This window comes from Gopherus evgoodei, chromosome 14, assembly GCF_007399415.2.
Source record: "Gopherus evgoodei ecotype Sinaloan lineage chromosome 14, rGopEvg1_v1.p, whole genome shotgun sequence".
Lineage (NCBI taxonomy): Eukaryota > Metazoa > Chordata > Testudines > Testudinidae > Gopherus > Gopherus evgoodei.
This window is the reverse complement of record NC_044335.1, coordinates 4,926,782-4,942,309: the sequence shown is the minus strand read 5'-3', so window position 1 is coordinate 4,942,309 and position 15,528 is coordinate 4,926,782. Positions and strand designations below refer to the sequence as shown.

General features: G+C 45.1%; 1 protein-coding gene across 5 annotated transcripts in view; it reads left to right on the top strand.

The window, feature by feature from the left end:
- Positions 1-15,528, top strand: part of ZNF512B (zinc finger protein 512B) — a 67,451-nt gene that overhangs the window by 1,772 nt on the left and 50,151 nt on the right. For all 5 annotated transcript variants that reach the window (XM_030533030.1, XM_030533032.1, XM_030533029.1 and 2 more), the window contains exon 2: positions 9,446-9,571. In XM_030533030.1, the coding sequence (XP_030388890.1) occupies positions 9,446-9,571 (126 nt within the window). The remainder of the gene's footprint in view (positions 1-9,445; positions 9,572-15,528) is intronic.

The following is a 15,528-nucleotide window of genomic DNA, read 5'->3' as shown; positions in this document are numbered from 1 at the left end:
GAAAGAAGGGAATTAGTCCGCTAAGTGCCGTGTGCCTATAGAAAGCGTAGGAATATCTGTATAATACACAGAACATTTCTGTAAGAAAGTTACCAAATAGTGGATCAGCCCGTGATTTGGAGAGAGACTAATAGAAATTGCTGTGGAACTAGGGAACTGCTCAGTCCATTCGTCAGAGCGTTGCCCTGGTTCCCGTCTACAGCCAGAAGAAACTATAATCAATACTGAGGGAAAGTGATTTGTCAGAAACTCACAAGAACAACAAACATCAGTTTAGCCCTTTGGTTTCTGCTAGCTGTTGTTTCTGACTCTCTCCTCGTGCCGTTAGCTTCTGCGTTCTCCAGGGCAGGGATCTGTGACCTTTTCAGCACTGTCCTACCCCTGAGCAATGGCATGAACATTTGCAGCAGATTATAAATGATTAATAATAAGTAAAGCAAGTGGATATTGGCCTGCTGCACATCAGACGTATCCTTTGCACCATGATTAGCACTTTACCTGAGAAGGTCACACTTGTATGTCAGGGGAAAGGGATTTGTTAAAGACCTACAGGCCATTGGTATGTGGACTCACTGGGGACTGTTAAGTCGTGGCAATTAGTAGGTAGTGGGGATCAAGCCAGGAAATGCTGGGTTAGATAGTAAAGGCCAGATTCAGGTGGCAGTGGATGTAACTCCATTAACTTGACCCAGCGTGTTTAGTGATGAGTGGAAATGGATGGGTTTTTATGCATGGCATTGTTTTGTTTTCCCTCTTACAGTTAGTGTCACATTAACTCAAATAGTTATGATTTCCAGGAAGCAACATGCCAACTTTCTAACTGCTACCTTGAAATGCCGGTATCTGTGTGTCAACACTGGTCCCCCCAGACCCAGTGACACCAGATCAGTTCACAGGACAGAGAAAAAATTGCCTGAAAAAGTTAAGTTACTGTGGTAGCAGGTTACCTGTGTAAAATATGACGGACTTTAATAGGACTTATGCCAGTTTATGTCAGGGCTGAATATGTCCTGCATTAGAGTGAGATAGACTCTCCAAGCCCCAATTCATGTTATCCAGACATTTTGCATGAAAGCAAGTTTGAAAAATTATATATAGATTTTATCACCTTGACAATTAGATTTTTCAGAGCCCTCTGGTAAATAGTCTCTCCCTCATTTGCTTTTTGCTCACTCCCATCCTTGGTCTCTGTATTATTGGGATTCCCTGTCCTATTGAGCTTTTTTGAATCTTTCCTCCCCTCTTGTTCCACCTCATCTGGCCATTTGTGTTGTGAGACTGGTTTGTTTTTGGAGTAACAGACATTGCATGTAGAGTGGCGCTGCTTTAAAAGGCCTTGCTGGCAACTCCTGTCTCAAGCTGCTCAGGAAAGCGCAGGAAACTTGAATTCAGCTCCCCTGTGTAGCAGTTCAGTCTGGTATCTCTAAATCATAAGGCTGGGCCATCTCTTCCACACTGCAGGGAATCTGGAATCAATTTCTTTGTTCCAATGTCATAAATATAACCCCTAGCGCTGCTATATTTGAGGTCTGTCGTTTTGCCCCTTTTGCCCCCATTGTGAATCACAACAGGGTTTCAACCAAAAGTTGAGGAAAGGCTGGAAAGAGGTTGGAAGTAATTGATCACCTGGCTCCAACATGTGCCATGAAAGAGTGAGAAGTTTGGTTAAAATATGATGGGTTGATTTCTGCTCTGTTACCCTGGCGCAACGCCACTAAATCCATCAAGTTGGACCAGATTTGGCCCCCATGTGTATATATAAGTAATTTTGTTATTATTTTAGGCTAAATTAAAAGTAGGAGGAAAGGTGTCAAAAGCAATTAGGTGGAACATAAAATATGTTGGAGAGTTTCTAAGCTGCCCCTTTCCCACCCACCCCCCCAAAAAAAAGTTTGTTGTAAGAGAGCATGTGCATTAAATGAAGGGAACAATGGTTTGGTGGTACGGGTACATTTTTGGTTTAAAAGCTGTGGTTTAATTTTTGGAAGTAAAGTTTTTCAAGGCATCAATACTAAAACTTGCTCAGGCTCTCATGGTTTAACATATTATTATTAGGCATTTGTTTAAAGCTCCTAATTTTCACCCACAATTCCTATTGAAGTCAATGGGAGTTTTCAGGTGCTCTTCATCTAAGACTCCCAAATGCCTGGGGGTTGTCCTTGCGTGTTGGTAGCTACTTCCCATGTCCTGGGGGTGTGAAGTGCCCCCCTCTACCATTCACACCTCACCTCTGCAGCCTGACAGGGGACCATGTGGTTGCAGCCATGGTCCAGCTGAGGCTGATGTGATGTGATTGCTCTCTATAAATATATCAGAGAGCTAAATTCCAGGGCGGGAGAGGAACTATTTAAGCTTAGCACCAATGTGGACACAAGAACAAATGGATATAAACTGGCTATCGGGAAGTTTAGACTTGAAATTAGACGAAGGTTTCTAACCATCAGAGGAGTGAAGTTCTGGAACAGCCTTCCAAGGGGAGCAGTGGGGGCAGAAAGACATGAACTTAGTGTTGAAGCCAGATATAAGTTTATGGAGGGGATGGTATGATGGGATAGCCTAATTTTGGCAATTAATTGATCTTTGACTGTTAGTGGTAAATATGCCTGATGACTTGTGATGGGATTTTAGATGGGATGGGATCTGAGTTACTACAGAGAATTCTTTCCTGGGTGTCTGGCTGGTGGGTCTTGCTCACATGCTCAGGGTTTAGCTGATCGCTGTATTTGGGGTCGGGAAGGAATTTTGCTCCAGGGCAGATTGGCAGAGGCCCTGGGGTTTTTTTGCCTTCCTCTGCAGCATGGGGCACGGGTCACTTGCTGGAGGATTCTCTGCACCTTAAAGTCTTTAAACCACGATTTGAGGACTTCAGTAGTTCAGACATAGGTTAGGGGTTTATTACAGAAGTGGGTGGATGAGATTCTGTGGCCTGTGTTGTGCAGGAGGTCAGAATAGATGATCATAATTGCCCCTTCTGACCTTAAAGTCTGTGTCTATGATACCTGGAGAGTCTTTCATGGGACCTCCATTCTTTGGGTGAATTTCTCTATATGTGCATGAGGGGGCTATGGGTAGAACCAAGGGAGTTCCTGGACTTAGACTCAGTTCAAATTTCTCTACCGCTCTCTTGTGTCTGTGTCCTTACATAGCATGTGTCATTGAAAGTTCACGAAGTGGGAGAACAGAGAAAAGAACCCTGGAATCCTGACTCTCAGCCTCACCACTAGATCACACTGTCTCCCATGTAATGGTTTCAAAGGAAATGTTGCTGTCTGTCAAGTAAATAATAGACTCTTCATTAAAAATTGTCTAAGTATGTACTTGATTTACGAGACAAACACAGGTATTATTGTCTATTGCATGTCTCATTAAAACACTATAAATACGCAATAGTATGGTATACCTGAGCGATCCTGGTCTGGTAAGGAGTGTGCAATTTCATGTTTTATGTGTTAGCAGGTTTAGCATAGCCCTGTCAGGTTGTCTTCTGCTGGATCTTTGTCGATACTGTGATTAGTAGTTGTATTTATTATTTTGTATTGTTGTAGCACCTAGAACCCTAGTCGTGAACCAGGACCCCATTGTGTTAGGTGCTGTGTGCTTGTTTATGTATGTAAAGCCAAATCAATTAAATCACAAAGCAATTGTCTGTAGACGATGTCCCAGGTTTGATCTGAACCTGTGCTGGGTGAATACCTTCACATTCTCTCTTCGTATTTCGAATTTTCTTCCTTTTCGTGTTTGTGTTTCTGCGAATGAATTTACTGGAAGGAATTTTCAAGGGAATAGCAGATATTAGAAAATATTTGTGGGAAGGGAACTGTTAAATTATTAACGTGAGCATTTGCCTTAAAAATGGGATTCTAGCTGTTATGCTCATCCAGTCAAGGCACGGGACCAATACCATGTGATCCATGGGCCCAATCAAAGCTAATCAACATGGCTCGGAAGTAGAATATCGGATGCATTGCATGCAGGAAGTCACCGGGCATACTTTGTGGATCAATTATTTATTAAATCTCTGTGAATAATTATCTCTAATAACCAATACATTTCAGAATATCAAGCTGCTCACAGACAAGGATGCTCTTTGGGTAAGGCCCTTGACTTGGGATCTCTGGTAAATTCCCAGATCTGCCACAGTCATTCCCTATTCCTCAGTTTCTCCTCTGTAAAATGAAGGTAACAATGCTTCCTTTCTCCCACCGTTTGTCAGTCCTGTCTGCTTGGACTGTAAGATCTCTGGAGCGAGGACTGCCTCAGGCTGTGTGAACAGCACCGAGCACCATAAGGCCCTGATGTTGGTGAGGGCTTCCAGCCACTGCTGGGCTACAAATTATAACAATTAAGAAATACACCTCAAACAGAGAGAGGCTAAATGAGCTGACTTAATGATTCCCTCTGTTCTGCTCCAAATGCCAGAGAATGCAGAGTCCAGGCTATAATTCCTCCTTTGATCTAGAGACTGATTAACTCTGGTGTCTGTGCTCACAACCAAGCTTTCATCACCAAACGCCACACGTTGGAGAGTCTCGGCATGTTACCCCATCTCCCAGAACAAACCACATGCGCTGGCCTGACCCACACCAGGTCACCTCTCCTCCTCTTAAAATTCTGTGTGACCCTGCACGACCTCTCTGTACCTGGTAGTCCTTGCCTAGACTTCAACGGCAATTCCATGCATGGAGAGCTTGCAGGAGCAGGTTGCTTTGCAGTTGATGCTGCAGCCCAGTGTCTTTGGAGGCGGAACGCCTGAAACGTCTCCTGCCTTCCAGTGACACTGCAGTAGAATGTCACCCTGTATCTGGTACATTGTGCAGCACTGCGGGAATGTTTGCCTGGTATAATGCACATGGCACAATATGATGATAATAATCCCTAGCTCTTCTGTAGCACATTTCACCGGTAGATCTCCAAGCCCTGGATAAAGAAGGTCATTATCATTGTCATCTCTGGAGAAACAGACACACACTGAGGGAAAGTGACTTGCCCAGGGTCACCCAGCAGGCCAGTAGCAGAGCTGGGAATAGACCTCTTGAATACCAGTCTCATGCTCTCACCACGAGGCCCAGGGCAGGTGCCTGTACAGAAGCTGAATTCCAAATGATTCTAGTCCCTAGACCTTTGCCAGGACTTGGGTTGAGGCCTTAGCACATGATGAGCAGTCCAATGAAAATTCTTTTCGCGTAACTGCAGGGGAGTTGTGGCAGCTCAGATGGGCCAGTTGGGTTTGCTGAGCTGTGTGTCTGTTGGTGTCTAATTAGGGCCAGTGTTGTGTAGATTCTTGTTAACCTAGTTAAGGCAAACTGATGCAAAAAAAGGAATTTTGTAGGAGGTTCTGTGGTGAAACATCTGATCTGTTTAATTGTGGGTGGGGAGGGATAGCTCAGTGGTTTGAGCCTTGCCCTGCTAAGCCCAGAGTTGTGAGTGCAGTCCTTGAGGGGGCCATTTTGGGATCTGGGGCAAAAATCTGTCAGGGAGGGTACTTGGTCCTGCTGTGGGGACTTGATGACCTTTCAAGGTTCCTTCCAGCTCTGTGAGATAGGTATATCTCCATATTAACTGGAGAACAAACCAGAGCTGATTTTGCAGTTCTTTAGTTGTACCGCTGGACTGAATGAGCATAATTGGTTGCACCTTCAACATATGCACAGTCGTAGATTCATAGATCTTAAGGGTAAGGGGGACTGTTATGGTCATCTAGTCTGACCTCCTGCAGGCCTCAGACCAGGCGGTTGCATCCAGGGCTCCAGGAACACCCTAGGATGAAAGAGCTGTCCATGGCTGTTCAGCTCAGTGAAGCCGCAGGGTTGTCGGGGCCAAGGAAGGGAAGCAGCATCTTTTTGGGAGTTGAGTGCTGATCGAGACATGGGATTTGGTCCTAACTCAAGGCCATGTCCTGCTCGGAGAGGAATCCTGCAGAGGATGGGAAACTGAGCATCGCTGCTACGTGGGGATGCTTTGTCAGAGGGAGCCCCAGCAGCCTCCCTCCCTTTCCCTCCCACAGCTCTGTGGAAGCTCCTGGTGTGTGGAGCTCCGAGGCTGTGTGGGGATGTGCTCAGGGAGGGGGCTGCTGTCCTTGGCATCTGGCCCCCTTCAGATCCATGGGGTTTCCCCACATCAGGTAACGCTGAGCCTTTGTGACCTCCCCCTCCCTGCTCTGAACCTCTCCCTCCCACCAGAAGGGAGCCATTCAGAAAGAGACCTTAGGAGCAAGGCTCTGATGGGAGCCCTGCTGCTGCAGAATAAGGGGGAATGTGGCAACTTCCCACAAATGTCCCACTCCTCACGGGTGCCCCAGCTTCTACAGGCTTGTTGGGGACCAGAGCAGGCAGCAGCTAGGCGTAGAGGGGTATTGAGTGTTTCGAGATGGAGGTGGGAGACAGGTGTGTGTGCCACGAGCCAGGGGACAAGACACATTGGTGCTGTGGTGTTTGGGGATCACTAAGCATCCCATCTTCTCCTGAACATGCGCCCCATCTTTGGCTTGGCCTGTTTGGCCTGTAAGCTCTGGAAGGCAGGGAGCATGTGTTCTGTAAAGGACCATCTGCATTTGCAGGGCTATAAAGATGTTTAATTTAACAGCAATGCATACTTGCAGAGTATAAATAACTGCAAAATCACGTCTGAATTTTTAGGTGCTTGTAGTTAAAGGTCTCTAGGCAAGAGTGCGGCCTAGTGGATAGAACACTGGACTGAGATTCAGGAGCAATGTGAATTCTCGCCCTGGCTCTGCAACTGGTCTGCTGGGTGACCTTAGGTAAATCACAGCACCTCTCTGTGCCTCAGTTTCCCCAATCTGTAAAATGGGGCTAATGGTGCCTCCTTTGTAAAGAGCTTTGAGATCTACTGCTGATAAGAGCTAGGTGTTGTTATTTACAAAACTGCGATGTGCACAGTGGGTCTGATTCTGGTATCACTCCAGTGACTTCAGTGGACTCCTGGTGTAGACATGTGTAACTGAGGGTAGAGTTGGGCCCAATAAGTACAAAGGGGCAGCTTGCCCAAATAAACCCAAGAGCAAAACAAACACCTGAGCGTAAGTAAATAGTAAATACAAACAACAGCCCTACAATAAACAACACAAACCAGGAAACATTTGGAGTGTGACGTCCATCGAGAGGACTAAATATTTGCCCACTAGCTGCTGGCACAGAATCACAGTGTCCGGTCGTGTGCTTTGTGCCTTGCCGCAGTATCTGTTAATTGCTTGGCAGCCTGGCTCTTATGGGCTAGCCTGAGAGTGTCTGTGTCCAGGTGTATGTGTAGTGGGATAACATTATATCTGTCTTAAAAATTGCAAAGCCCTTGTGATTCATGCGCTTCAGCTCTGTGGGACATCAAAATACCCTCCTGAGAGAGAAAAGCAGTTGTTGATGTGCAGTCATTAACTTATATGCACTGAAGGAGCTGTGCTCATGTGAAGATCCCTGTTAGAGGCACAGTAGCTTTTGGAAGAGGTTCCCAGACCTGGACTATTTCTTCTCCCACTTTCAAAAACACACACACACCTTCTAACAACAGTGCCTAGCCACATCAGAACGAACACACACACGCACACATACACCCCTTCTAATAACAGTACCTAACCTCATCAGAGAACTCTACAAACATCAGCTAATCAATCCTCCCCCTGTCCCCCTCCCCCCCCGACAGTGGGTAAATATTAGCATCCTTGTCTTGTAGCTTGGGAAATTGAGAAGTTAAATAATTTTCCCGTGACAACACAGCAGGGGTGAGTTGGCCACAGAGCCAGGCAGGTTGGGCTCTGTGCATGGGACTGTTTTGCAGAGGTCTCCCGGGGGGTAGATCTAGATATTTGCCTAGTTTTACAAAAAGCACTGGTGAAGTCAGTATGAACTAAAATTTCGTACAGACAATGACTTGTTTATACTGCTCTATATACGACACACTGAAATGTAAGTACGATATTTATATTCCAGTCGATTTATTTATAATTATATGGTAAAAAAAAGAGAAAGGCAGCAATTGTTCAGTACTCATGTGCTGTGACACTTTTCTATTTTTATGTCTGATTTTGTAAGCAAGGAGCTTTGAAATGAAGTGAAACTTGGGGGTATGCAAGACAAATCAGGCTCCTGAAAGGAGGACAGTCGTCTGGAAAGGCTGAGAGCCCCTGAGTTACAGCATTTGGCCATGTCCGTGTGTTACGGAATTGCCATTTCAGCCCTGCACAGCCCGTTTATTTGAACTGAGGACCAACCATGCAACCTTTTTCACCTGAGTAAAAGAGGCGTGGGGAAAGCCCTTGGGTCCTCCTGGAGATTAATCTGGTCTTCTCACTTAGATCCCAATTGGAAATTGACTTGTGCATTAGAGGAACAAACTGCTAATGTAAACCGATGAGCCAAATTCATCCCTCGTTCAGCCCCATTGATTTCAGTGGAATGACACCAAGGATGGATTTGGCATAGTCTGTTTAATCATCCTTTACAACAGAGGCTGGGCTAATGGGAAAGAATTATACTTCAATTGACTCTCATCTACTTTGTCTCCACAATGCAGCGAATTATAGAGACGCTGCTTGCCTCTCCAGTCCAGCCTTTAGATACACCTGCCCCATGCTGCCCTAAAATCACCAGTTACTCAACACTAGCGGATTCATTACATACCCTAAGAGGCTTCCAAGCTATTAAAGCAATAAGGACGTCTGCAGCTAATGACTTCCGGAGGACCCCGTCGTCTCTGCTGCATGGGTGGCCTAGTGGATAGAAGTCTACACCGTGTGTTTGTGCCACTTGTTTAAACCCCTCCCTCCCTCCCTCTGTTCATTTTATTGTGATGTTTTTACAGCCTGTTTGAAAATACTCCCACTCGGGCTGGAATTGTAGCAACCAGCAATTCCAAGGACTCTTCCTGCCGCCATCGAAGTTGATGGAGTTTTGCTGTCGGCTTCCACGGAAGCGAGATCGGGCTTCTCATGATCATTTCTGATGTTCATTATTTATAGAGAAGCCAAACTGAATTATTAATCCGGGGGATCTAGATAACATTAACAATCCTCAGTTTAGACAAGTTTGCCATTCATAACGAAAATTGGAAATTTATCACGGGATCTGTTCATTAAAATTCACTTTTTTTTCCTTTTGTTGTCTTCTAATGAAAGAGAAATAAGCAAAGAAGAAAAAGCCTTTTGTTCGTTGTTTCTGCATAGGAATCCAGCCCGTCATTTCTAATAAAATCTTTGCTCTTGTATGTGTAGAGGAAACGGGTTTATAATGAAAGCCGCTGCTCAACCATGTCTATAGTATCACTCAACCATAAAACAAATATTTGCAAATATACCCTGCGTCTTTTTTTGAATGAGAACACATTTAGTCCTGTTTAATGTTTCTTCCACCCTAGGTGCCATTCTTGCTTGTAGCGTGTGCTTTCTCTGAGGCAGAGGGTTTGTGTGTTTTTAACACGTGTCTTCTGCTCGTTCTAGAGATGGCGGATCCGTATTCCTTCAGAGGTGGAAGGAGAGCTGCAGGGTCCAGCAAAACTAGCGCAAGCAAAGAAGGCAGCAGGACAGAGTTGAGGGTAAATCCGACCCCTGAGCCCCCCAAGCTGGGTAAGAAATTGGGTTTTCTTTTCTCAGAACTAAGGGGGTGGAGGAGACAGGGCACACAGCAGGTCTTGGAACCGCCATCTTCCAAAGCAAAGGGAAGGGGACATACCTCTCAGCCTGCCAAAGCCTGCGTGTGATGCAAAGATCCAGACTGAGGGACGCACATTTTACATGCAGACCTGGAAAATGCTAGAGGATTTGGTTGGGTAGCATGACACTTTCTGCTGCCTCAGTTTCATCTCTATTGCTGATGTAAATGCTTTTCTCCAGTAAAGCGCGGGGTCCCTAGATCTGTATAGAACGTAGGGAAATTGGGGACGGAAGTGAATGATGTGGCTTGAAATGAGGGGCAGTTGAGAGATAGAGAAGCAGACCTCCTGAATGCTGTCTATCTAGTCTATCATGCCTTGGGTCTCATTTGTCACATGCACACAGCACCGAAAGCTGGGTCTGTGAATGTGTGAGGCCAGTGGGATTTGTTTGCTAAAGGTTGTCATTCCGGTGAAAGCTTATTTTCTATCCAGGGACCTATAAACCTGCCATAAGTTTGAGTTACTTTTCTGCAGCTTACCGTCTTGGGCCGAATGCCCTGGCTGTGCAAGACCCAGTCAGGAAGCTCTTCCTCCCCATTAAGTGACCTTTCACCAGCACTGCGTGACTCAGATGGCCTCCGTCATCCATCAACATAAGGGAAGTCTCTGTCATCCCCGCAGTGCAGCTCATTCAGATGGCCAGGACCGTGCCTCTAGGCAATCTGGATACAGAACTCTCGTTTTTATGAATTCTTGGTCCTGGTGGCATGGAACTCTTTTTATTATTATCTATTTATTTGTAATGAGATTTGTCACATGGATAGTTTGTGCCAGTCCACAGAAGAGCCTGAAACTCTCCTCCCCCGGCTGGCAGAAAGGAGCGGTGCATTCGCTGATGTCCCCGTCTCTTTCCAGGAAAGGCTGTTAGAAAGTTCAGCCAACTGGGTGATCTGAAAAAGTTTGAGAACTCTTCTTAAAGTGAGATGAAAGGCATCCTTGGGGTAAAGAATGAGACGTTCCATTCCACAGGTCAGCATCCATCCCACCCCAAAACAAGGCGTCAGAGGCGCTCCGACGGGCAGCCCAATTGTCTGAGTGCTCATAAGTGCTTGTAGCTGCAGCGAGGTAGAAAATAAATAATTATGGACATATGATTGCTCTCCGAGTGGTGTTACTCAGAGCTAAGTAGAGTGAACTAAATCTGTCTAAAGGCTTTTTTGGTTTTTGCTGTATCAGCTCTTGTCAGTGTCTTTAAAATAAAATAAAAACACCCTCCATCTTTAATTCCTCCACTTCCTGGTTTAAATGAATGTGACGGAGCGAAAACTTTTAATTATTCCCGCTGGTGGGAGAGTTCTGTGGGGTGTTAGCTCCTAACAAGGTTAATTTCACAGGTGTGAAGTTAAGCTTTGTGCAGATCCAGGGAGAAGTTGCCTCTGCAGTAATAGCTTTGCTGGGGCTCTCTGGCTTACAGTCGTTCCAAAGCCCTGTGCCCAGCCTGTCTGTTCTGGGATCCGTTTCAAGGAGAGCATGGTTTTCATGCTGTGGCTTTGGTCTTGACCATGAGGGGCTTTGGATACCTAGAGAATCTGCACAGAATACCATGTGCCTTAAAGGTACAGGGTTTGACCCTGTCTCTCAACTTATTTTAGAAGATGTACACTGCATTTCTCTTCACAGCTGTGAGAATGGCCACAACCTGGATCAGGCAGGCTTCTTATAGCAGCCTCCCTTGTACATGACTATAAACAATCTGGGTTTAACACCAGCGGCGTTGAGCTGCGCACGGCATGCCAATACAATACATAATCCCGCCACACTAACCACAGCTGGCTTCCCTGCAGCTGTGCAGTGGAACTGGCAGGTGGTGCAGATGGGTAGCTGTGAGTCCAGATGTTGGGGAAATAAGCGATATATTTTCTGTTCCTCTGGCCTAGGCTTCCAGTTGCTCCCTCTTCTTCATCCTTGACGAAGGAGCAATTTGCATCTCTGCCAGTGCTGGAAATGTATGAGCAAGGATTTAATGTTTTTTAAAAGAAAGTTAAAGTCTTTAAAAGTTTTTAAAAATATAGAGAGGATGAACTGTCACCAACCATTCCAAACATGTCAGGCCCCCCACTGGCCTGCTTCTTTTCTTGGGGAACTACATGGAAAAGCGGGGGGCACGCTGTTCTTGCTGCATTGGAATATTTTGAACTGGCAGAGTGTTTTGGAGGGACAAAGAGGAAAAGTAACAGATATTTTTCAGAAAGGACTGTCCCTCCTGACAAGGGAGAACAGTGAAGTTGCAGGGTTGCCAATTCTTGATGTTTTAGTGTGAGTCTTGCAATATTGGGTGTTGGTCTTAAAGTCCCAGCTCCTGGAGTCATGTGATTATGTGAGAAGCTCAGCTTTCACTTACAATAAAGTAAAGTTTCTAGCCCTCATGGTTGCATAGAAAATCTTGAAACTATTACCTGTGTGCACCTTACAGTCTCAGAATCCAGGAGGCAAAGAAAAATATGTAACCAACAAACAGAATTTCTAATAAGTGGAAAACTCTTAACAGAACTTTGGTAAAGGTTTTGAAAGGGGACCTGCAAACCTTACTCCAGAACTAAGATGATTTCAAAGCAACCATGCAAAATTCTATTAACCCACTTAATCAGGGCTCGTAATTGTTTTTGATGGGCAAGTGCACAGCATTCATTTCTCTTTTCATTATGCTCAATCGTCCTGGCAGGGGATGGGCAGGCAGGGTTTCCATCTGCATGGGTGGGTCTTCATGACAGTTTTGCGAGGCTGTTTGTAAAGTGTGGGGCTGAATGGCATAAACAGCAGCAAATACATGGCTGTGAACTAACCTGGTTTAATGGGCTCTGGTTCCCACTGTAGCACCAGCTGGCTCCTGGTTGCTCTGACCACTAAAATGCATCATTCTGTTATATTGGAGCTATGGGAGCTGTACTGGAGCAAAGAGGTTTCCTTACGGGGGAGTCAGATATGTGGCTTTATAAGGCAGAGAGCTTAGCTTTCAGCAGTTATTTTATATTCTGTAAGGGTTATAATTGTGCCATAGACTAAAAGCCACATATTCCACACACATTGCTATGGATCAGCAGAACGATAGATTCATGGCTGTCAAAGCTGAGCAGAACAGCTGGTATGACTTTAAGGAACTAGAAATAAAATACTAAACAGCCTTATTTTCTAGATGCCTCTTTGCCCCAGGGTATTTGGGGCATACAGCATAAAACTGGAGAGTCAGCTTATCCTGAGGGAAAGTTTTGTAGGTAGCCGGGTAGCCTTTCATCTAACTTGTAATAGTTGTTCCAAAAAAAGAAAAAGAACCCCTTCCACAGATCTAGCTTCTAAATTAGAACCAAATTCTGAGCCGAAATCTTTGAATTCTCTGGCAGTGCAGCATGTGAGTTTGCAGAGTGTATTCTTGGGTTGTTTTTTGTTTGATTTTTCTGTTGGTGGTTTTTTGTAGATGTAAATTGTTCTCCACAAGCTGTTTTTGTTTCCCCTTCAGATGGAGCATTTACTAGCAGTGTTTTTTCCCTCCTCTAATTAAACCCTCTGCATCTAAGCCTGAATCTTCATTTTACTGCTTACTGTTTCTACTGGCCTATTCTGGATATTGCCGAGGGACATCTTTTCAACCTGCCTTTGGGTTAAATTCACTCTGTGCATCACTTCAGTTGCAATTAAGCCCTCAAAGAAACGCTTCAATGTCCTGGCCCTCTGGAGGGGGGATGGTTTCACTTTTGGGGGCATGTAGACATTTTTGCACGGTCCCACTGGCTCAGAACCCATTTGTGTTTGGCTTGGAGCTGGTATGTGTCGGTGTTCTTAGTTTAGCAGCAGTGTGCCAAAAATTGTGCATGCAAGCGGTTGTGCAGGCATAGTTGCGCATGCACACAGAGAGGCTCGGTTTTGACAATTTGGTCCCAAAGTCTTTTGAAGTTTTTATACCATGATTGCAGGTATTTGCACCTTTACAGTACAGCTGCAAATAACATCTAATTTAGTTACGGAAAACGTTAAGAATTTGTTTCCCCTATTCATGTTTTTTCTGCTGTACACTGCATTTTCAAAAGTGGCTTCTAATTTTGGATGTTTCCATTGTGGTTGCCAAATTTTTAAAAGCCTGGAGGCTCGTTTTTCAGAACTGCTGAGCACCCTCATCTCACATTGAAATCAGTATATAAGCATGTGCCAAGCAATGTGAATCATAGCTAGGATCATATTTTAGCACAACTCTCACAGTATTTTTCTTACAGCCCCAGCTCCTGGAGTCATGTTATTAAATGAAAACTGCAATTTTCATTTAAAAAGCAAAAGTAAGATTTAGACTTATGGTTATGGACAAACGTGACTCTTTAACTCTCAGACACCAGAAAACAAATAATCTCCACTCCCACTCCCAAAATGTATTATTTTTAAAGTCGATCTCATGACTTTGAGGGCCCCGACTTATGATTTTTGAATGCTTGCTTTAAACTATACCCTGAGTAGATGGAGGAAGCAGAAAAAGAAGGAGAATGCTAGCAGTCAAAGAAATGGGCACATGGAAAATGTAATCACTAATATGTCCTTTAATATAACTGAAAAAGATGCATTTGCTATTTTTTGTCACTCTTAGTTGCTTCTGCCATTTTGCACTAGACCATTCCTGTACCTGATGCTATATTAAGTGAAACAAAACGATGTTTTTAACTGGAGGTTCCTGACCTGGAAGTTAGACTAGAGAGAGAGATTGCAATACCAGAAAGGCACAATCAGGACGTGTTTTGTGGTGCATTCATACCCACCACCTCAGGCACAAGACCAAAGCCTCTAAGGTACATATTTGAGGCCCCCTTAAACTCAGTCTGCCATGTCAGCAACTGTATTGATAACAAAACCAACGGCCAATGGTTTTGGGGTGCAGTAGCTCACCCTGACTCACACAGCCTGTTCTGTGATGCAGCGAGGGAAACTTGACCATGGCTTTAGAATGTGACTGGAGGCTCTTCTGATTCCTTGCCAGTAAAGAAATACTTCAGTCGACTCCAAAAGCTCCTGTTTGCAAAATAAGCAGCACTAACCACAGATGGTCAGCAAAACTGTCTCCCTTGCTGTCTTTCGCAGGGCCGAGCCTCTTCATCCTAGAGGATGTTCCTGGAATGTCCTGTGTTAGTATCCCAAAATCTTCAGAGGCAGGCAAGGAAGATAAGGAAACTGCCCCCTTCCTCTTGCAAGGAACTCCCATCTGTGCTGTTAGCTGATGTGATAGGCCAGGAGAACAGCATGGGGGTAGGCTTGTCCTCCGAGTGTTCACAAGGAATTTAAGTATTTAATTGTCCCATCCATGGGGTATGGAGTAGACCCCTGAAAAATCTTTGATGCGCCAAGATCCTGACTGGGATCCTGACAATCTGCAGTGGAAGAGGAAGGGCAGAGCTCCAGCCTGCTTTGGTGATGCTGATTCTCTGCGGCACTACTCCTGCCTTACCCTAGAGTAGCTCCATTGATTTCAGTGTAAAACTGGAATAGTGCTGGGAAGGCCTCCTGGCTGCCAGCTGGAGACCATAATGTTATGACATAAGCAGCCATATAGTGCTCGGCACTGTGATATGTAAATACACATTGTCATTCTCGACTGTTCAGAAGGGCTCTGTGCTGTTCTGTCAGGCCCATGACAATAATGAAAACTCTGCTGCTGAGTGGGGTTAGGCCAAACTGGGGCTTCATCTCTGTTTTTGTTTTGTTTTGAAATTAGAAAGGAGAGTGTCAGTCCTGCTTGAAATGATAGGAAGTTATATTGGGACACTGGTGCAGGAGTTGGCAGAACCAGGGCCGGCTCCAGGCACCAGTGTTCCAAGCTGGTGCTTGGGGCAGCAATCTTCAAGGGGCGGCAGTCCGTGTGTTTTTGCCCCCAGCAGCATGCCGAATTGCCGCCGC